The sequence below is a fragment of the Pyrus communis genome, chromosome 15 (assembly GCF_041283825.1).
Source record: "Pyrus communis isolate YQ-2024b chromosome 15, ASM4128382v1, whole genome shotgun sequence".
NCBI lineage: Eukaryota > Viridiplantae > Streptophyta > Magnoliopsida > Rosales > Rosaceae > Pyrus > Pyrus communis.
Window position 1 is genome coordinate 8332909 of NC_142579.1, and position 23354 is coordinate 8356262.

General features: G+C 36.9%; 3 protein-coding genes across 3 annotated transcripts; 1 reads left to right on the forward strand and 2 right to left on the reverse strand.

Annotated features, from left to right (window-relative positions):
• Positions 1–2700: 2700 nt before the first annotated feature.
• LOC137719111 (uncharacterized) lies at positions 2701–5105 on the forward strand. The gene has a single exon (XM_068458401.2). It carries the CDS (start codon positions 2798–2800, stop codon positions 3602–3604), a length of 807 nt encoding a protein of 268 aa, XP_068314502.2. The 5' UTR covers positions 2701–2797; the 3' UTR covers positions 3605–5105.
• Positions 5106–5116: 11 nt separating this feature from the next.
• LOC137736466 (histone acetyltransferase of the MYST family 1) lies at positions 5117–10459 on the reverse strand. The gene is made up of 9 exons (XM_068475734.2): positions 10092–10459; positions 9148–9236; positions 8894–8953; positions 8291–8500; positions 8058–8126; positions 7641–7802; positions 6952–7045; positions 5956–6098; positions 5117–5525 (listed from the first exon to the last, which is right to left on the reverse strand). The coding sequence occupies exons 1-9, from the start codon at positions 10396–10398 to the stop codon at positions 5322–5324; spliced, it is 1338 nt and encodes a 445-aa protein (XP_068331835.2). The 5' UTR covers positions 10399–10459; the 3' UTR covers positions 5117–5321.
• A 638-nt stretch (positions 10460–11097) lies between these two features.
• LOC137746904 (uncharacterized) lies at positions 11098–21273 on the reverse strand. The gene is made up of 19 exons (XM_068486920.2): positions 19440–21273; positions 18651–18736; positions 18113–18493; positions 17948–18031; positions 17457–17834; positions 17064–17124; positions 15555–15651; positions 15351–15454; positions 15026–15274; positions 14634–14881; positions 14324–14554; positions 14019–14237; positions 13881–13934; positions 13703–13768; positions 13436–13576; positions 13295–13348; positions 12560–12619; positions 11771–12124; positions 11098–11667 (listed from the first exon to the last, which is right to left on the reverse strand). Exons 1-19 carry the CDS (start codon positions 20869–20871, stop codon positions 11500–11502), a joined length of 4467 nt encoding a protein of 1488 aa, XP_068343021.2. The 5' UTR covers positions 20872–21273; the 3' UTR covers positions 11098–11499.
• Between the last annotated feature and the right edge of the window lie 2081 nt (positions 21274–23354).

Genomic DNA, 23354 nt, shown 5'->3' on the forward strand with positions numbered 1-23354 from the left:
GCTGGCGCGATTCATGTTAAACAATTAATAACCAATCTTATTAGCATACTAATTTTGTGTTAATTATATATTCTTGTTGTGTTGAGCATGCACGGTTTGCCCCAATTGCTTGGAATTGTCTTCTGCTCACAGCTAGAGTTCTGACATGCCAGCTCAAGCAGAAAGTTACAAATTTAAATTTTCGTTGTTTTCTTTGTTGGTACTTTCTTGATCGATGCTAAAATTGGTTTCTTGAGTTATACAACAGCACCTATAAAACAAGAAAAAAGGTTTCGGCTTCTCAAGGTTTATTTGCAATTTAAAAAGTTTATATGCTGCATTTTGAGTTAAATTTTAAACATAACGAGTGTATGATGATATTTTCAATGGAAGTGTGCAAATTTGAGACGTAAAAGTCACAATTGTATTTCATTTTACATTTTCGGAAGATGAAAATATGAGTTTTTACTTTTATCTCTTAAACTAGCGAAGACCACCTTCTAAATATGTAAATTTATATTTTTATTTACATTATCCGGCCTAGATGACCATTTTACATCTCGTCGGTTAAAGAACCTTGCAACCAACAAAAAAAAAAACTCATTCCAAAGCATTTGGCATCTCCCGCTAATAAAACTACATATATATCATTTGAAAAGGTAAAAAAATGCTTGCTGCAAAGTAAACAGCACATCACAGTTTAATAATCTCGTTTCAACATGAAAAGAAGAAAACTTGAAAAGCATTAAACTATAATTAAAGTTTGATCTTCCAAATGCAAATGTGGTGAAATATGCATACAAAGAGAAACATAGGATTAATTAGCTTAATTAGTAGGAGCTTGGAAGAAGATTATGTAAAGTGAAAGTCATATATTTTTTGGGAACTATTATTAGCATTTCAAATATCTCATTCTACATTCCTCTGTATTTTTCTTTCTAATTATAGAAAGTCTGAAGTGCCAAATGAAATTTTTGAAGTGTTAATATCAATTCCCTTTTTTTTTTCTTTTTTTTTTTTTTTTTTTGGTAATTTATGGTAGTTGTTGCAGCCAAAAGTATGAAATGCATGCTTTGTAGTTTATAACAACAGAAGAGACCGCGGATTAAGTGGTTAATGGCCTTCGGGATAAACGTGGTTCCACCTAATAATATATGCTCGACATTTTTAAGTGCGATTAGTTTGACCTTTGACTGCTTCAAGTATGCATAAGTCCCAATCAAAATATATATACACCAAAACTTAAGCAAAAGGTTTTTATGTCTTAGCACAGAAAATAGGTTTTCTTTTACAAGAATGATAGAGTGGTATTTTGTTGATCTTCCGAAACAAACATAGTGGTGCCAATTGGATACGTATATTGCTCTAGTGATCAAGAAATTGATTTGAAGTAAATTCACATAAATACACAATTACTGTAAACTCCTATACGGCTACCATATGCACAAAATTACATACGTCGCCGATACAAATCTGTCACAGAGAACAATAGACGCAATAAATATGTGCGGCGACCAGTTTACAGTTATTTTTCTATGGATAGGTCATAGGATTATTACTTACAAAACAAAATTTTTATATTTTCTTCAGTTTTTTATATCATTTATTGATACACGATTGATATTTTTAAGGTGTATCTTAGATTTTACGTATTTAGTGTCGGACTAATTCAATCTTTAAAAAAGAACGAACATCGTGTAGAAAAGAATTTTGCAAGAAGAACAAAAACCATGATGAATGCATGTATACAATGATGTGAGAAGTGGGAACAAAACTAGGGCTTTTGGCAATAAAAAAAAAACAAAGAGTAAAATAGACTCTTGAGTGTTGAGTAGTTTTGAGTAAATAAGTAGGTTATTTGGTTAACTTATTTTGGTGTTTATTTGTTTATGTTACAGGCTGCCCAAAGATTTAAACTTTAACCACCAATCCAGATCAAGATTCAAAAGGAGACAAGGAGGAGGTCAGCCTATGATTTACGAAGCATAGCGTGTAGACTTGTCATCATGAATTGGTTGGGAATGGGATGGGATTGATAGAAGACGAAAAAGAGGTTTCCTTTTCACACCTTCATTTCATCACTTAATTAAGCACGCATACTCTCCTTCTATTCTTTTTACTGCCACAAGTTTTAAAGATTGGTCCCGACGTGACATGCATGCTTCGGTCTTGGTCTCTCCGTTCTGCTAGTCGTTGTTTGTTTATGGAACTGGAATGAGTCAACATAAATTTAAAAAAAAAAAAAAAGTAAAATAAATAAAATAAAAGGATTATTCTTGTTATGCAAAAATACATACCGTTTTCTTCATCTCTACTAATTAATAAAATATTCATTGTCAATTAAAATTTTATAAAATTATCAGTTTAATTTTTTAATTAAAACAGAACATGGGGTAAAAATGTAATTTTACGTAATCAAATTTTGTTTTTTTTTTTTTCAAACCCTCATCTCATTTTTATGTAATCCTAATATATCTCTAATTAATAAATAAATAAAAACCTTCGCACTCTCAAATTCTCTATCACTCTTTTCCTCTCTCATTCTATTTCAAAATAAAAAATAAAAAAATTTCTTGCACGTCCTTTTCTCTCCGGACTCGGAAATTTTGAAATATCATAAAGACCTCCTCAAATCTTATAAGAGTACTGTTAGAAAGACTAAATTTATAAACGAAATTATACGTAACCAATAGGAATAATATATAACACTGCCTTCCTCTCTCTCCCTCTTCTTATTCATTATCCTCTCTCTCTGTCTCTCTCTCTCTCTCTCAAGCTTCAGTTTCAGTTTCGTTCAGAAGCTAAACAGTGGCCTCCAATGACAAGTGAATACAACCGCTTCCATCACCGCCACCGCCACCACCACCACCACAACCACCAGTTTCAGTTTCGTTCAGAAGCTAAACAGTGGGCTCCAATGACAAGTGAATACAACCGCTTCAATCACCGCCACCGCCACCGCCACCGCCACCACCACAACCACCATCAGAATCAGCATATGCATAATCATCAGACAAGCACATTCTTGCCCATGTTATGTTCGAGACCATCCATCAAAGATGTGAGCCTTCCAAAGTCTGCATCCGTAAAAGATGATCCTTTGTCCCCAAGAATCGGTTGCACGGGCCAAGTGAAAAGAAGCAACAAAGTCAATGGCTTTCCAACCCCTCTCACCACTCACAGACTACTCACCTTCTCCTCCAACCCTAATTCCAAGTACAATATTATCAGCAGCCCCAACAACCACCTCAAGTACTCCAAGCTCAAGAAACTCTTCTCTGGCAAAAACCTAAACAACCCTAATGCCGCCGCCGCTGCTACCACCACAACAGCCACTACAAACACCACCACAAGATGTAGTAGAAGGCAAGTGATTGTGAATAGTAACAATGGTGGAAGTGGGCCCCGGAGTAGTAACGGTCATGTTTGTGTTGCGAATATTAACCTAGTGGATTTGGATCCTCCTCTGCCTGTGATCAAGAGGGTGCACAAGAAGCCTGCTGAAGAACAAGAAGAAGAGGTGAACAGTCTTTGGAAGAGGAGATCTGGTGGGATTGAATTGAAAGGTTTGCAGCTTAAACAGATTCACCATCCTAGGCATCTAAATCAACCCATTACTGTTTAATTTCATGGGTAAAAATATATAAAAAAAAAAATCCAAAAGGGGAGTGAAAAAATTTGCTGTACATGTTTTTGTTTTAGATCCCAATTTTGGATATATTGTTCGATTGGTTATTCACTGTTCCAACGAGTAATGACATATTATTAAGACTAATTGTCGAGCTGATATTGTTTAGTTATTCGTGTTAATTAATCTAATGCTTTATTTATTTGAATTAGTGACAAACCCCAACATATGATATTCTTAATTAGGAAGGTCTCTCACCTTTCTTTTGTTTTCTCCTTTTTTTTCATATTAAAGCACGAATCTTATACGGAAAATAAATTACTAAGTCGCATAATCGTGTTACGTTGTCACTACAAAAATTACTCCGAATCGCCGGGTTAAAAAGCCCGATCCACACAAGTTGAAGAGAAGAGCCAAATCCACACAAGTCAAACGATGTTTGTTTACAGAAATTGAAGTTACTGTTCCTCGTAAGTGTGTTGTCTCGAAGATTTGGACGGTGAAATTTACTATTTACTTTTACAGAAAAGACTAGGGTTGTGGAAGTAGGATTTTCTCCACGGTTTTTTTTTCCTTCATTTTCTCTCTTCTTATTTGAATGGTTACGATTAAACTACGTCAACATCTTATATTAATTTTGTTTATAGAGAGATAAAATGAGTCGTGTGAGAAAAATGAAGAGAATGAAAGAAAAATAGGAAGGGAAATAATTCTACTCCGAATTGTGATGGCAGCTCCATCTTCCGTGTTGGGATGCTGCCACGTTGACAGGGGGTTGGCGGTGCCCCGAAGTCATGGTGGGGACATGGCGGTGCCGTTGTATAAAGGGCGCTCCACATGCACGGTTTTCATGTGCAACAACAGTGTCATAGTATTTATATCCTCACCCCAATCAAATCCTTTCCCAAAAAGAACACTCGTCATGTTATAGGAACGAGTCAACACAATCCCACTCTGTGATCAACGAACGATTACTCAGTCTAGGACATGTTTTGAATCCGGAATGCCCTAGAAATTCAAAAGCACTTCTCACAGAATTCGGTAAAATGTGTAGAGACACTTTTGACTACGTTTGACATAAAAACATGGATCCAAGAAACCACATGGACATTTTACAAGTACCTCTAACATAACACAAAAGTATTATCTGTTTTCTTGAATGATAAGTAGAGATTAAAACAACAAACAATTTGCATTTAAGATTTTTTACAGAATGCTATGGTATGGCTCAACATAAATAAGAGAGCAACATATATAGAACGAGTTCATCGGACATGACGTTCCAATCTTATATGCTGAAAAATATACACATTATTTTATTGACAGAGAACGCTATCGTAACAGTTAACTCGTTACATAGTCCAAAAACAGAGCTAATTTTCAAACTTTGAGTCACAAGTACATGGTTGGTTGGCAACCCACCGACAAAAATAAAAAATTATAATTGCCCTTACCTTTGCATGTGCAGCAAAGTAAACCCAAAAAGGCAAAAAAAGAAGAGAGAAACAATCAGCAGATTAATGCATCCATTACATGGTCCATACCAGTGAATGTTGTCGATACACATTGTTGCATGCGACAATATTGCCCTAAGCAAGTTATTCATGTCAACAACACAAGCCATTCAAGTTCAAATCCTGTTTTGATGCCTAAATCTATATTTATACAAGCAGGAGCAAGTTTACAGGTTTTGATTGACACGGACTACGTAAGATCACCCTTGTTCTTTATACGGCGTCCAGATCAGTTTGCTAACATCGACTTCTAGGCCCCCACGACCGGCTGCTTTTAGATGCCGATCCAGGACCTTTGGGTCTGCACAGATGACATGCTGCCCCTTCCTGTACTGTATCAATTCAAGACTCTGAAGGGTGTTCAATATGTCCTCTGCCTTGATGGCTGTCATGTCACTAAGCTCCTGCATGGCACAAAACATACGATATGTTTCAAAAAACTAAGCAAAACCATATGGCATCAGATAGTGATATGATAAACCTTTTCCCTTTTTTACTTTCCACCGTGATTGTCATACATATTTTTCTGGAATGGAACTAAACAATAATCTCCAAGCGTCAATGCACACTATTAGGTATCTCTACTAGTTGAAATACAAACCCACACTGAAGGGTCCGAAGATAAATCCAGAATGCAACTCTAAGTATTTGGGTTTACTTCATATCATGCAAAATCCCATTCAGAGGTTGTGGATAATTGGTTGGTCTAATCATTAGTAACAACTTCCATGCATAGCGCAAAACACTTCAACCATTATCAGCATATAGAGTTAAGCAGCAATTATACGATGGGTGGACAATCTTTGGTTTAACTAAAGACTTGGAGATGCTCACCTTGATCGAAATATTTCCCTTGTGCTTTTTCAAAATGTCTAGAAGCACCCGGGTCCAGTACCCTCTATAACTCAGCAATCCTAGGTCAGAGAGGGGTCTTTCAGGCGTGCCAACTTTACCTTCTTTCTTTGAGAGTTCATATGCTGCATCATGTTTGATAACATTAGTAACTGTTACTGGCAAAAATAATCCATATAAGGATTAAATAACAAAGCCAAATCATAAAAATTGACATCAGTCCAAAAATTGATCTCAATGATTGACAGAAGGCAAGACTTGTCGTATGAGGCCTATTATACACCAGAGTCAGCAGCAGTCTATTCATCAGATTAACCCATTATGCTTACAGCAGTGCAGTGCACTTACTGCATAAGTATGTGTACCCCGATTGGCTCAATTCTATATGAGACTAAAATGTTCTTAGGGACACGAAGTGACACAACCGATCACATGATGTGGGAATAGTTGGATAGCAGGTTTATCCCCTAGGCAATGACCAAAGTGCTCCATGTTATTTATATGAAGGCTTTGAAGATTCAGTATAGAGAACAGTTGGATACCAGGTTATAGAATCCATGAATACAATTAGAGGCCCTTTAATTTCTTTGCAAGAGAAGATTTATATGGAAAAGCAACTGCAAATATACAGATATGAAGGGAATTTGAGGTTTGCAGTTCTTCTACTTGATCAATTTCTTACTACCAAAACAATTGGGTGGTTAGAGAGCTTTAGATAGTACTATACAGTATATATAATGAAATTTTGGCCTAGTACAGTCTTCCACAATCTACAACTGCATCTCATTGCAGGACTATAGAAGGATATTTTAAAAACTTTAATGGGGCATATACCTATAATAGATGTCTGTCTACAATGGTACAACACAATTCAAAAATATTGCAAAGACTATCATAGTAAAGTCAGAAATTGTCTAGACAGAACAGAGACACAGGAAATACGCCAAAACAAATAAACAAAGTAAGTGCAGAGCTTACAAAAGGCAATCAAAAATTTTCCATAGCCTTTTCTTTGATATGGAGGAAGGGTGAGTATACATGCCAAGTTATAAGATTCCTCTGAATGTTTTTCCTGCATCACAATAAATCACATAATTAGATATATTGACGTTTTAAGATAACACAGAGATAAACCACGGCAAAATAATCTAACAAAAAACTCGAAATACAGAAAATTCTTCAGTCATTTCAGAACCATAAGAACACTTTCATATGTCTAATTTTGCAACATGGGAGAACAGACAAATTCTAATTTTATACCAACTGGAACTTGTATCCAAATGCTAATTTAGCACCCTCATAATCAAAAGTTTATTACAAATGAAATAAAACCTGGTTTCACTTTTAAATCCATGAGCAGCATAAACCAAGTCATATATACACACAATAACAGATATTCAGAAGTTTCTTTGAGTCATTAGAAAGGCCATATATAACTCAAGGTAATAAAAGGTATAAAACTTCAAGGTAATGCAGAAAGAAATCGTAAAAACGATGTTACAGTATCAGAATAAAGTTGCACAAGGGAAGCAAGCAGGCTACAAACACATCCATTACTCATTCAATAAAAAAGTTCACACGGAAAGATGATACTTCATGAATTGAATTCTAATACAATTTTTTCTTGCTTCTTCAATGTAAAAAGATAAGGACAGTAAAAATATTACCTTGGAAAAATATCCAACCATATGGCATCCACGATCATCACATTCACATAAAATATAAAACAGAAAGAGGTCAACATCATAATACAGGGTCTTGTGATCAAGAAACAATTTCGCCAAATAACAAAGATTCTGCCCATAAACCTTGTTCTTTTTGCCATCAACCTGATTCAATACATTTAAGCAAAAAAAAAGTCATAACAGCCACAAACTCAATACTGAACACGACAAAAAGATCTAAAGACTTGCAGAAGGAAAAAAAAAATGCATAAAAACAGAATATACAATGAGAGAGTTCTTTATTTTCAAAGCAGAGTCAACTTCAAATTGCAACTTTTGAAACGACATAACTTCAGAAAATTAACAAGGTTTTCTTTTGAAACCATCACGGAGATGTTGTGCACAAAATATGCAACTAACCTCAAACATAGAAAGTGTACCACTTCGGTATATCTCATCACCAGGGGGATGCTTGAGATCGCATTTCCTCTACATATGCAAACAGAAAAATATATAAGTTAGTATGTTAATAACAGAAACAGTCAACTACAGTAAATTAATCATGAATGAAAGATATTCCAGGTTCACTACAGCATAAACTATTCACAAGAAAGCTACAGTTAGAAAGGGAAAAAAATTGAGGCACAGCTCACCATATGCCTTTGAAGCTGTTCTTTGCGCTTCATGAAATTGAGGCAGAACTCACAAAAGTACAGCTTCAAAGAGTCATTATATTCTGGTGGAAAGGGGGAGAAGTACCATGTCTCAATTTCATATCTTCCAAGTTCTATGGTTGCTATATTTTTCACTTTTGTAAACTCTTCATGTTCACGCAAGCTGGCAGCATCAAGTTCCTCATGGCCCTATAGAATTGTAGGAACACCTTTAGACCATAAATTTACAAAATCTGAAACATCTTCAAATAAATGCACAAGCATTTGGCGAACCTAACTAATGCCCTTCCTCATATAAAACCCCGCTGTCACTATAAAGTAAGGTCAAAACCTTTTACACAAAAGACTTAGCTAGGTTGTCGTTGAGTATGTTGTGCACATGTGTACCCAAATTTGTGTGTGTGTGTGTGTGTGTGAAAGAGAGAGAGGCATAAGAATTGATTCAATTGAGAAACATGAATGATCTAGACTATTAAATTCAGTTGTCAGTCAAAAGTGATGGATATAAGGGCACTATGTTTAAACAACAGGGATATGCAGCAAGCAAAACAAGAACAAATAATTATTCTATTCAGTGCATACCTCTACATGTGTCTCGTCGATCTTCCGCTTCTGATGACGAGTCATTTTCAAGCTTGTAACCTAAGAAACCCATACATGTGAAATATTAGCATAGGATATTTTGAAACTATAAAGGTATGATACAAGCAAATGAAGGGGAAAATACAGGTCATCTTCATAAATAGCAGGATTTTCTTATCACAATCCTAAACATTATCACTAAGGAAAATGCTTGGAAATTCAAGAAGGGTTGACAATGAGGAACAACGCATTACCTTGTCCTCCACTTTCTCATCAACTACAGCCTCTACTGAATCAAGATCCAGTTGGTCAAGTTTCACCCACTCATCAAGCCTCCTATTGACTGACACAAGGAACAAACATAACAACAGCATCAGAAAAAATATTTCATTGAGAATTGAGATCATAACTGAATAATTTAATTACATCTCAGTATAAGACGTGGAAAACTAAGTAAATAATCACCTGATGGGCCTTATCCAAAAGTAAATTTTTATAACAGTTCTGCAATCAGTAAGCTAATTACCCTCTTCTACTAATGATGTATAAAAAATAGATTTTCCATGATATCGAACGCTGACTTTTACGAGAATCAAACAACAAAATGCACACATAGAAATGACTTTATAAAAAAGTTTTGTGTCTGTGTGTGACTCATGATTAATCCTACCTCATGAAATCCCTTGCACCAAGTTTTTTATATATTTTTTGTTAGCCTCACAATCCTCCATCATCAATAATCATAAAACATATCCCATTAACAGGACGAACATACGTTTAGCAACTACCTTTTCATCATCGTAGAAAATGTACAGTCATATTACTCCTCAAGTTTTTCTTAGCAAACCTATAATGCTCATCATTTTATGTCACTCTACATTGTAACGTATCACTTTGTCAAATTCTCTACTACCTCGACATTTTAAAAGATTATGCCGCGGACTTGAAGGAAAGTTGTCATTTCACCTACACATCAACCCTATGGAGCCCTAATCCCAAATTTGATTCCTGGCCCAGTTGAAAACTCAGCAAGTTTCCAAATTTAAGGTGTCTATCAAATTATCAATACAACCAGCTAACCCGGACCGCATACTAGCAAAAAAGACACTCTAAATTCAGATAAACGACAGAAATTAAGAGAAATCAAACCCTAACCCTAATTCGCAAATTGAGCAGGCAACGAGGAAATTGATCTTACACTCAGTGTAGTGGACGTAATACTCGTAGTCGTTGGGCCCACCGCAATGCACTCTCCGTCGTTCGATGACCTTCACGGGGTGGTACTTGTTGTCCCTCCACCGGCACATGACGCGCGTGCCGACCTCCAAAGGAAGCATCGATGACTTTCGCTTTTTCATAAATTCCGACTCCGGCGTCATTTCTTTGGCCGAAGGTTGGTATCCATCGCCGGCCTGAGGCTTTCTATCGGCGTCGCATGTGGCGGTGGCCGGGTTAGTGGTGGCAGAGCCGTTATCCGCACTAGGCGGTGATCTTATCGAACCCATTAAGTCGGTTGGCCAAAAGAAGCTCTGGTAATGTTGGCACCAAATTTTATTAGACCCGGGATTAACAGGGAAAGGAATGAGCCGGATAACATGGGAATATGGGCTACGGACATTCCTACACGGTAGGCCCGGGCATAATAAACCGAAAACCGTACTCGGACCGAACCGGAAATAAACCGGTCAGTTCGGTACAGAATGCAAACCCTTTTTTTGTATTTCAGTTTGGTATCAATTCGCCCTTGATACCGAACCGAACCCAATTGTTCTTGGTTTTTTTTTTTAATTTGTAAGCTACATGTTTTACGAACCCGGTATATCAATCGTCATAACATAAATACATGAAAACTATTTCAAGCATCAAACCTCTTAAACAATGATACTTAATGAGCCTAATCGTATTCACAGGATACGTAAAAAATCTCTCATGTTTTATCCTTGTTACTTTAAATAAAATTCAAGTAACAAACGAATTGCCTTAGTGAGGTGAAGTTGCTCTTAAGGATAACGGATTCCACGTGGAAAAGTTATTTCTCCCTTGAAAAACTACTCCAGAAATATGAGTACCCCCAATATCTGGAACAGCGAGATATAAAAACAAAACACATTGATAAGAATTGTGGTGTTTGCATTCGGGGGATGGGTATTGTGATTTGTGAGGAGGAGGATATATACAATAACTTTACAGAGCAGGCAAACTAGTGAGCAGGTGATACGCTTTCATTTCTTGTACACCGGTTTACAAGCAAAGGCAAAGAGCTTCTCTTTAATCCTAACAAAGACATGGAAAATCCATGCCTGCCTTCTTCTAATACATGTAAATGGAATAAACTCACCCACTGTACACTTTAACTCTCACCAGAATATACAACAATGACGCCAAAACTTACACACTTCCAGAACCTGGATGTGACTTCTTTACGTACAAGGCGGTAACCTATCCTCCTCTCATTCGGCTGTTTCCCTTTCGAAACCAATCATCGTGGCGATTTCCAGCAAGGGCATTGTGATGCCTGGGCTGGAGGGCAGAGAATACTTGTCTTCTCTGGGTACGTTTGCGCTCCCCAAGGGCAGATTAACACACAGGACGCAAGTTTTCTGACACTACCCATCTCCTTGCGGTTGTTCACCAGAACAAGAATCCTGGTTGATCTGCTTCTCGTTGGGAATGCAATCAGCAGGAACGTATGCATATCCTTTTGGTAATTTCATATTTTTCATCGATGCTTGATCCGATGTCATTACCAGTTCTTTCTCAAATGTCTCGGCATGCTGTGAGTTGTTAAGGTTTACAGTCAGTTCTATTATAGACCTTATTGTGCTTATTCTATAAATATGCGCGTGAATAACCATAAGTATGCAAAATGTAAAATACCTTCCTAGATTTTGACCTCCATCCTCCATCTTCCAAAAGATTACAGGTGGCAGCACTTGAAGCTCTGCATGGAATCTGTTTCTCAGAAAGTTGTGGCCTCTCCGGAAGGCTTTTGGTAGAATGGTTTTGCGATGTGGAGCTGTCATCATCTGTTTTCGGGTCGTTGTCAATAGTTATAGGAACTCTTCGCCGCTTCACAGAAATTGTACTATCCACAGTCACATCATTAAGAGATGTTGTAGCTGATTCAGAACTAACATTAGGTGGCAAGAAACGACTATTAACAAGCACGGACCGAGCAACGTGATCTCTCCTCACAGCAAGAAGGTCATGTGAACAAATGAGCAGTTCCCTCTGCATTCAAAAGAAACCTTACTCAGCATTAATTCCTCCAACAGATAGGTAGAGTATCTTAGAAATACAAGTGACCGAAATTAGGCAAGTTAAGACAATCAGAGCTATAAACAGTTCAAGTAAAATTATGTGGCTAGTGACGCTAGTCCAGCTCCGTTGTCATTACAGATGCCAAGTCTACATATATATGTCCCAATTTCCTACTGAGAGCCAACAATGCTAAAGATGCACCAGGTAACATTTTCATGTGGGTCATACTGGCCCATATGTAGTCTAGGAAGTCACTGCTTCCCATGGATGCAACAATGAGCTAACAGGCTGAAAGACAAAACCTATTTTAGAACCTCAAGGTTGGAGACATATGAAAACCATGGAGCCAATAATACATACCAATCAAACATCAAAACCATGTACACAACTTTGGAAATGCCTCACCTTTACTTTTTCTCGTTTGATGATTCTTTCACAAAGTAGGCGTACTCTCTCTAGTTCAACCTGCAACAAATTATTCATGTCATAACTAATAAGGCATTTTGGTTCATCAAACAAATAAACACAAGTTGAGATATGGGAAATAAATTGCAAAACATGACGCCACTAAGGCACAAATACTTTCATAAATACAACACCTAAAGACCAATGATACATCAAATTGTTATTTAAAAGTATGAATTTAAAACCCCAACAATTCCAACACATTTGCACATGTGAACAGTATGCTACACAGGTCACACTAACAGTTCCAAGTTCCAACTAATCACGTCTTGAATAAGCTTTTAGCGTTCAAGTGGTTTCCTTTAGCCAAGCCACTCCTGGTCAGTCACTCAGAGAACCAAGCATTGGCAGTCAGGTGAGGATTTAAAAGATACTATTTCAACCACTCCTATAAGAACATACATTGGCCTTTTTTATGTTAAATTAAAAATAAAATATTTTCTTATTTTTTATTGGATCTATTTTTTAATTAAAATAATTAAAAATAAAGAATGAAAGTAACCACCCCACTAAGTGGATTTGTGTTGAAATTATTATTTTAACCCTAACTACTCAGTTTTAATATGGGGTTCTAGTTAAGAGAAGCGCAAAATTTGGTATTTTGAATGTTTCACGATTTTTTCCCTCCCCCTGTATAAGAGATGAAGAAAAAACAAACACAAGAATAACACTTACTCTGATTTTCCTGAGGTTCTCTAACTCCTCAGTTCCATGTTTTTGTGTTTCAGCCTGCATAAATTCAGAATCCAAGAAAATGAACAAAACAACTCATCAACCACCTAAAAGATAGAGGCTTTGAGTGATAAAGATATAGACCTTTGTCCTCTGCTCAACACTATGCTTTTCACAGTATGCCTTGTGTTGGATCTTTCCACCGACAGTTTTCACATTCATGTAAAAACCAGAACTTCTAGCACATGAGGGATGAAATGTTGACTGACAATTGCCATAGTTACACTGCAGACAAATAATACAGGTGCCTGACAATCAGTTCCCTAATTATTAAACAAAAAAAATACATTTCCACTACATTACCACTAAAGGATAATATCACGAGGGAAAAAGAAATGGTCAAACTCTTACTTTTATACAGACACCACATTTGCGTCGGCAGATAACACAAAAATCCAGCCCCTTAGAAATCGTCTCCTGGCATTCAATGACAATGTTATAATTGCTGGAACATTACAACTACCAAATGAAACATAACAATCTAAATTGTTCAACATTACAACTGCCAGCGCATCACACATACACATACCATTCCCTCAATGGGAGATACTTGCCCCCTTCGGAATGTTGACTCGAAGATCCACTACAAAATGAAACAGCAAATAATATCAATTTATTTAAGCAATAAAAAATTAATTGACATCACTTGTGTGTCAGAAAATTTTACCTCGGCACAGAAGGCATGAACCCATTTACCATCAGAACACTTCCTAAATGCACCTGTTTTTCCACCACATAAACCACATTCTGCAACAAAATGATCTTTCTCCCAAAAATTGACAGGTGCACCAGCGCCACAAGATGATGACAGTTCTTCACATAATTCACAATACCATGGACCTGCGGATTCTCTAGTTCTACGATAGCAATCCAAGTGAATGGCAACCTGTAAAAAAGAGCTTGGTTATCAGTCATAAACCAAGCAGAGTAACAAGTGTCTTCAAAGTAAACCCATAAGAAAGGCAAGAGTACCTTGCAACTAGAACAGACTAAGATCGGGTTTAACAACGTTTCCGAACGTCTGCAGATGTCACAAGATCTAGGATGTTCTTTGGAAAAATCAGTGACTAATTGAACAAAACCAGAGTGTTTTTCCAATGAAATCCTGGGAACAGCCACTCTCGGAAATGTCTCTTTCGGCCGCGGCATCATCTGTGAGGAAAAACTGGACCTCCCACTAGAGGTATTCAACTTTGTCACATTCTACAAGGAATAAAATGACAAAGTAAATAAATGACCACAAAGAGCCAACATTTATTGAAAAAATAAGATAATCATTAACCTCCTGATGGGAAGATTCGTCAAGGGCATCTTTCCTAAATGATGAAATCCTAGAAGAGGCTGCAGCAGCAGCGGTTGCAGCTGCTAGCACAGCCTGTGCTTCTTTATGCCGTCTCTCCTTCCTACCCTGCTTCTTTGCCTCCCTAAGCTCACAAAGATACTGGTTAACAAGTACAGCATCCCATTTTTGCTTCCGTGCTGCATCAATCTCCAATGGAAGACTCTTAGCAACATAAGATACTAAATTATCTGCAAGAGAATGTATATACAACAGAAGTTAATAGCCATATCAATATACAACATCAAATGACAGTTTTGCATGCCTCAACTAGAGGCAGCAGTGAGAATAAAACTAAAGTTACAAAAAGGAAGACTGAAGTGCACTGCATATACCAGTAAAATGCTTTCTTGCAATTGCATTGTTGAGCAACCTATGCTGGTAATAAATGAGTTCACCTTCCACTTCATCCTCTAGAGACATTTCTAGAACTCCCATTTCTTGAGCCTTTACCAACTGTTCTAGATTCATCTCATCAGACTTACATATCATATCACAGCATTTTGGATGTTTATTTTGGTGATTACAGCAAACACTGGCATGAGAAGATGCCTCCAAACGTGAGATTACTCCATCACTTGAACCTGCCAAATAAACTACATGTCAAACTCACCCATAAAAACATAATGTAAACAAAAATAAATAAATTTGTATCAATACCGTATATTGGATTTTCTAAGGACACCCCGGTCTGCATCTCCAACAACTTATTTTCAATATATGGATGGACATAACAACCAGGAACTTCTTCGGTCACAGATTTACTGCCAATCATGCATTTGTAAGATTCAGAATAGCTATCATCAAAACACAACATTCAAAAAAAGAAAGAATTACAACAACAACAACAACAAAAAAACTCACTTGAATTCAGGAACTGAGGTGCCCTGCAAAGGAATAGTAGCCAACTGCTCTTGACCCATTTGCAAAGGGCTGCAATTCAAGGGTTTAGATGAAAGACCTGCCCACCATACAACATTTTAAGTCAAAATACACCAAAAACTTCTCCAATGCTGTGAGGGTCATTTATGCATGAAACACAGAAGACTAGAACGAATACAGAGACGACATCAAACTTATGGAGCTAGAAAGAAAATGTGCTAACAGACCAAATTAAAAACACAATAACAGTGTAGAAACTCCTCATCTCCAGACAAACAGAGCAAATAGAACAACAGATATTAGGGGAAGAAAAGCAGACAGCAATAGCAACACAGTTCACAAAAATATTTTCTGAGCCCCTCAAACAAGTTATGATGCAGTTACAAAGTGAGCCAGTTCAACTTCAATAAAGTTACTTTAAGGCACTTCGGGAAACAAAATTACATCTACAAAGTACAATTGTAAACCAAAGAAAACTGGTTGGTCATGCACACGTAGATCCTAATGAAATCTATTAAAAAGGTTATGTTTTGGAGTTGTGTCACAGTTTCCTATTTATGCACTATACACAAATCTAACTTCCACACCAACACCATTATTTTATTTTTCGGTCATTATTGTCTACACTTTTATGCTGTTTAGCATTCCTCGAAATGTACAACAGAATATTCTTAAATGAAGTCAACTTGGAACTTGAAGAAACAGCAGTGTCTCATGTATCCAAATTCCAAAGTTGTTTGAACAGAGTAACTGTCACCCAAAACATAGAACTTTTAACTTGACAATGCACAGTAGAGGCATTTCACACAAACTACATAATCATCAAAGCATAACGATAGCTCTGTCATCCTTCATATACTGACTACCATCAAATGAGGTCGACACAAGTCATTCCATTCCTTAGCCTTCACTGCTGGTGATAGCAAAAGTTGCACGGTAATCATGACCAATGTAAAATTAACATCTATCAGTAAATTACGGTGATTTAAAACTAGAAAGGCAGTAATTTCTTTTTCTTTCTGATAAGAGGACGACAATAACAATTTGATTGTGAACTTAAATAAGGCAGGGGTGACAGAATGGTAAAATTTAATACAGACCAATGAAAAATGAACCTGTTAATTTATATATAAACTATTGGTACAACAGAATATACAGAACAAAAATCATGAAAGGAAAAATTACAATCAAACTAACAAAGCCTATCCAAAATCCTGTACAGGTATGCAAATGTACTTCCTAAACATTCAACAATGGGATAAGAACTCTTCCTGACTCCTAGTCAAGGATACTCCAAACCATCCAGATAATATTTCAATCTATAAATTAAGATTTATAGGACCCTATTATGAAATTGGCTATGTGCACCTAATATGGATCTCCCCAGAACCAGAAATTAGAAGTCTTCCCTAGGCAATCAACATGCACACGAACAACCACCGCCTTCAACCATACTTGAGACATCTAACCAGCAGAAACGGAGAAGAGTACCTTCTGATCTGGGTGAATGTGTCAGCAAAGAATTTTGAACCACATCGGCCTCCGTCAGATTCTGCAAAAACGAGAAATATCTTAGTAATGAATGCTTGGGGTAGGAAAGAACACCCAGAGGGTGGGGGAAGAGAGAGAGGTATTTATTCAAGCCACACTTAAGTAAACAGAGCCATAACTACAGAGAAATTCCATTTAAAAACAAAATAAACACTTTCAACCTTATTATTCTAAAAAGTACATTATAACATCCATAAAGATCAAACCCCATGTAACCTTAAGCATACTCACTTCAACTAAACCTACAAGTAAACTAACCTCCACCAAGATTACACTAGTAGTCAAATGCACTAGTCAGAGGCTTGTACAACCTTCTCTCAAGTAATTAATTACCTTCTCAACAGGATCAGGAACAGACGCTTTACTTAAATTTTCTTGTTCATCAATGATGGGTTGATCAACCTTAATCTTGTCCAATGTGCCATTGTCATTACAGGTCCCCTCGGATGAGCTTATTACTTTGTTATCCTTCAAAATCCTAATACTACTTTTGGTTCTTCTCCGTGGGGGTACTGACTTAACAGCTACATCTGCCATATCAGCCTCTGATAATGAAGCAGCTTCAGAACCATCAGAACCCCCAAACTCGGTCATGGATGAAATTGCTGATCTCAATTTCATTTTCCCATTTTTCTGCTTTAAATCCAAGTTAGAATGGTCTCTGAGCCATTTAACTATTCTGCTTTGCACATCAGGCGCCACAGTATGATCCTGCAGGAAAGACATTACATCACAAGGAAAAATTTTAAGAAAGCACCAGACATGCTAAAAATATTTTAGAAACCAATCAGAAACATAGAAACTAATTCTTTAGTTCGCATTACAGCAAGTGAAGCAGATAAGGAATCAGGTGAGAGGCCAATGTCCAATGCCACATCCTTCACATTAACTTTTCCACAATCAATCAGCTGCAGGAGAAGATAAAAAATTAAAACAAGCTCATGAAGTTCCCAATTTATAGAGAATAAGTGACCACAAGCAGACCTTACCTTCTTCAAAATCAGAGAAAATTTAAGGGAATTAGATGCATTAACATCCTCTTTGCTTCTCTCAAATGCCCCTGCATCAATCATCGGCTGTGCTTCACCACCCTCTGATGTCAGCCCAGAATTTAAACTTGGAACAGGAAACACTATCTCCTGTGATTCACTATCACCTGAGTTGTCAGAAACAATATCTGGAGGGACTGCAGTTTTATCAGCATTTCTAAGGCCAATCCTTAACTTGTTTAATTTGTTTTCCGACAATGCCATCGGAAGATGGTTGGAGACATTTGAGTTCTTGTCAGCTGAGATGGACGGAGATACCAATTGACTGTTGCTGTTATCTGGTACTTCTGAGTGCTTTGAACAAAATGCCCTCAGCTCAACCTACATGTTTATCAAAGTTGGGATTTATATTCAGAAAGACTAATCACAATCATATGCTGGCTCTTGGAAGACAAGAAACATAGCAATACTAGACAGCAGTCAGCAATGGTCATAATTGTAAAAATTCCCTTTTGAAATGCGTACATAAAACTCTTACATTATCGCACCCATATTTTCCCCAAATTTCCATTCTCTGTCTTGCCTCCCTTGCACATAATGGATGAAACGAAGTTCTGCAAGTTCCTGACCCCCAAGCCAAAAGAAAAAATATATATAGTGAACGAAATCCAAAAGTCGAAACATTGATATTTTAGTAGTTGAAAGATCTGACAGATTAAAGAATGTGCAATAATTAAAAATATATGGAAGCCCCATTTCTACAAGGTTTTACAACTCAGACATCAATAATATGAACCAGAACCAGACAAAGCTGGTAAAACAATGAAGTTGCCATATGCAACGTGCATTAACCTTGTAGCTACAGTAACAGTCGAGCTTCCACAATATACCAAAATAATTAAGATGTTTTTTAAGCATGCAAATGATCATTAAGATAAAACCTAAACAGGCCATCTCACTCACGTAAAAGTACGATGACACGGAACAACCATATAGGACTGCCAAAACATTGCACTTGCAATACCAATTGAAGTTAAGTTTGATAGAGAGAGAATGTACACCGCAAGTTGCAGAAGGAGAAGCTACATCCTATAAATAATAAGATTATGACCCTACAAACTACCTAAGCAAAATTATTGCTACCATTTTCCCATAACACAGACGCAACACAGCAAGGCAACACCCTTGTATCTTTTGCATTACAAGACAACTATCAATTCTATTAAATCGAAAATTAAGCATATATGCAATTACCAAAAAACCCATTGGCATGAAAGCCAAAAACAGAAATGATAATTGCATAAGACAGTAAAGCAACAAAGAGTACCATGACTGCATCGAACACAAGCGCCCCACTTCACCTTGCATATGTTACATATTAATTTTCTGCGAGTTTCAGTTATTCCTCCAACATTTATGATAGGCTCCATCTTTGCTATGTCCTCTATATAAACCTCAGGCATCCACTGACAACAAAACAAGTGAGCAAAATCCAGAGATCCACCATTTTCAACACTCATAAGAACCGGCTTTAAAGCACCACCCTTCTTTGAGCAAAGCACACAAGGCTTGACTGAATCACTAGTATCCATCTTCTGCTTACACCAAGAGCATAACCATGATGCATCTACATCCTCTAGCACTCCATAGCACTTCTGATGAACTCCAACCTTACAAGAACTACAGACAATCAATCGGTTTGACTCTTTGCCTGCATCACCCATGCAGCAGAAATGGCATAAAGATGAACTCCCATCACATGGAGAGGCTATTAACACTTTCTCCAACCCTGCATCAGCACCCAGAACCTTCCGCTTCTTTGACGGGCGCTCTGATGTTAAAGAAATCTTATTCCTGTATCCTAAAAGCCACTCAACACCAATGGGAGAATATGAATTAAAACCCTTTTCCCCCACAGGCAACCCAGAAGCTCTCACACAATCAATTTCCATGGAATGCTCATCCTTCTCTGTCTTGGCCTCATCTTCAACAACCCCATTTTCATTTCCACCATTCTCATTCACGTTTTCAACTGAAACTGATTTGGCGTTCCCATCATTCGCACACTCGGCCTTGACGACACCATCATTAGCATCCCCATCGTTTGCATTCTCACACTTAACATGGGAATCATTTGCATTCCCCCCATTTATACTCTCATTCTTGACAACAACACTGTTTAACTTGCCACCACTTGCATCGTCCTCATTGACAGCAACTCCATTTGCATTAACGTTCTCGTTTGCATTCCGCCTTGGAACATTTCCAACAACCGGAATCGAAAAACACTTGCGAGAAGCTAAATTACTAAGCTCGGATACCTGAAATAAAGCGTCGATATCAGGCAATGTCAAGGGTCTAAAGTAATCCTCAGTCTCCACCCAAATGTTGTTACACCGGGACCTCTCGCTCTGCCGAGAACTCTTCTTCTCCGCACCCGCATGCGACTTCTTATGCCGCTTCCGACTGTCCGACTGCCTCGACAAAAAGCTAGCCAAGCCCCTAGGCAAGGTGGTGGGCACACTCGAAGCTGAGCCGTCCTCGGCAACATCAAAAGGCGAGCGCTCACACAACGCCTTCTTAGCCTGTGAGAAAAAATCAATTCTCAAAGAGCTCGACGACTTCTCGAGAATTTCCGGCTGAGTCGCCGGAATTTTGGGCGGAACCCTAGGAATTGGGCAAGGCCTCTCCTCGGTGCCGCAACCTCCATCCGCACCCCTACCCATCATCTTCTTCTCGTGACATCGGCCTCCGGTCATCACCAACAACCCCCCGACCCACAACCGACCATAAATTCCATCGCCAAAATCCTATCCCTAAACCTAACCTAACCCTAATTTCTCAAAAATCCCAATTCTAATCCCAATCGACCTATGATTCTCCAATCCCCAAGATGCAGCCAACAAAAAACCCTAACCCTAATTTGAAGACTCGTTTTAGAGAGAGAGGTAGAGAGAGAAAGCGGCGGTGAGGTGAGTCGCGGCTGGGATAGGGCTAGGGTTACGGTTATATTCTGGTTCGTATACTTTCGGATTCCCTTTTTTTCCTTCTTTTTTTTTTTTTTTTTTTTTTTGTTTTTTTCTTCCAAAAAACTTTTTTCTAGAGAGAGAGAGAGGAGAGAGAGATTCTCGTTTTTTGCAGGGAGTGAGTGCGGACGGTACGTTTTAGGAGATTTTTTTTCTTTTTTATATACGTGGGGTCCACTGTAGTGACGCTACACATTTGAACTCGTACAGCGGCACTGCTTTACACGTGGTGTTCATTCATAGGAGGGACGCATGGCTTTCACCGAGTCAATTGTCCAAATTTGGCACAGTTTTAGCTTTTTTTTAAACAAAGATGCTATTCTTAATTTGTTACCATCTAAATAATTTAAATAGTAGTACTGGCAATAATTTTCTTTTTTAACTTTTTTTCTTGCACCATGGCTGAAAGTAATAATTAGTGACTTTCTCAAAAATGGAATTCATTGCGGCTCTCTGCAACTTTATTTTTTACATAATATTTTATAATATTAGCATTGAAATTAACATTTAATTGTAAAATATTAGACTGTTTATAGAGAATTTCGCTTTAAAATGTCTTCTTAGCATTTCTCTAAACTTTTAAAAAGTCTTCTTAGTATTTCTCTAAACTCTGGTGTAATTCAATTTATACCGATTATCGACTTCTAACATTTAATAATTTAACTTATTAAAACTATAGTTTGTAAAAAATAATAAATAAATAAAGTAGTTTGTAAAAAAGAAAAAAAGAGTTTGTTCGGTATCTTTGTTTTACTTACAAGAACTTAAATAAATTACAAAGATTTCACGAATTTCAACAGTTGAATTAGAAAAAAAGTACCTTATATATAAGATTAAAGTCATCATCTGTTACGGCGTTCAAAAAAAAAAAAGTCATCATCTGTTATGTTTATATTGATCAATGTGTTATATGAGAAATTTTGCATAGAAAAATAACATGTCTTGTATAATTGAAGAAAATTATCACGGCAATTTGTTATTTTTTCTTATCTCTTTCTATCTCCCAAACATATATATCTTATTCATCGCAACATCCTCTGATTCCAAGAGGTTTTTCTCCTAAAAATACATAAAGTTCTAAAAGACGCTAGGCGCTAGTCGGGTAGCATGCTGGAGCCTAGTGCCTAGGCGGATTTAAGTGAATCTATTATATTTCGTGTATATAAGTATATGTTTATACTTAAAATATATATATAATTTCATCATAAACTACAAGTAGAATGATATATATATATATATATATATATTATGAAGTATTGGAACATAATGAAAACATGGAAAACAAACATACAATGTGTTCATTTATGTATACAACAAGTCCCTAATAATTATTGTGAAAAATAAAATACAAAATGAAAGTTATCTATTTTTTGTTTAAGTGAGTCGCAACTTAAACGGATGCCTAGGCGGGCCTGGGCGGGCTAGGCGGGTGCCTCAGCAGTTCTATGCGCTTTCTTAATTTTCAAACACCTAGGCATTAATTGAGATTGTGGCTAGCCGCCTAGCGCCTAAACGAGGATTTTTAGAACAATATGTGCATGTATAACTTAGGTCTCTTCTCCATGTGGAGAGATGTCTGGTGTCTCTTAGTTAATTATGTGTTATGTTTTTTATTTTTCTTTCACCTTTGCAAGGGTTTTGTCTCCCCTATTTATTTTAAGATCTTAGACTGAATCTACCTCTAAGGTCTTTTGTTTTTTAGAAGTCAAAATATGACTTTTTTTTCTTACTTTAATGATTAACTCTTCCATACATGTAATTGTGACATGAGTTTTTTTTTAAGTATTTCATATGTTTTAAGGGGTGAATAATTGTAGTTCATAACCAGTTGTCCTTTAAAAAAAAACAATAATAAAAATGTCTAATAATGAAGATCTTTGACCATGTTGTTAGAGTGAGGATCCTCCTCAAATCCTCTTTGTGAGGATCTCACATCTGTTCATCGTACATTGTGCGATCAGAAATCTTTGTAATTTTTTTAATTTAAAATTGAATATGAAGATGTTTAACCATGTCTTTCTTTTTAAAAGGTAACTTAGTTGCAAGTGATCATTTATCACAGTGATAGAAAGGTGTTGAGTCTTTGCATGACGGCATAGGTTCAAACTCTGTCGGTGGTTAATCTAGTATTTAATCTAACCATATATATCGTTTGACACAAAAAAAAAAAAAAAAAAAAAAAAAAGGTAACTTAGTTAAGAAAAAAAAATCTACAA

Coding starts and splice junctions, on each gene's coding strand:
- LOC137719111 (XM_068458401.2), top strand. CDS start 2,798: ATGACAAGTGAATACAACCGCTTCCATCACCGCCACCGCCACCACCAC.
- LOC137746904 (XM_068486920.2), bottom strand. CDS start 20,871: ATGACCGGAGGCCGATGTCACGAGAAGAAGATGATGGGTAGGGGTGCG. Junction 18,737..19,439: donor TTGTGTTCGATGCAGTCATG/GTACTCTTTGTT, acceptor CTTGGGGGTCAG/GAACTTGCAGAACTTCGTTT. Junction 12,620..13,294: donor AGAACCTCAGGAAAATCAGA/GTAAGTGTTATT, acceptor AATTTGTTGCAG/GTTGAACTAGAGAGAGTACG.
- LOC137736466 (XM_068475734.2), bottom strand. CDS start 10,398: ATGGGTTCGATAAGATCACCGCCTAGTGCGGATAACGGCTCTGCCACC. Junction 8,501..8,893: donor TCGACGAGACACATGTAGAG/GTATGCACTGAA, acceptor ACAATTCTATAG/GGCCATGAGGAACTTGATGC. Junction 6,099..6,951: donor AAAATTTTTGATTGCCTTTT/GTAAGCTCTGCA, acceptor AACATGATGCAG/CATATGAACTCTCAAAGAAA.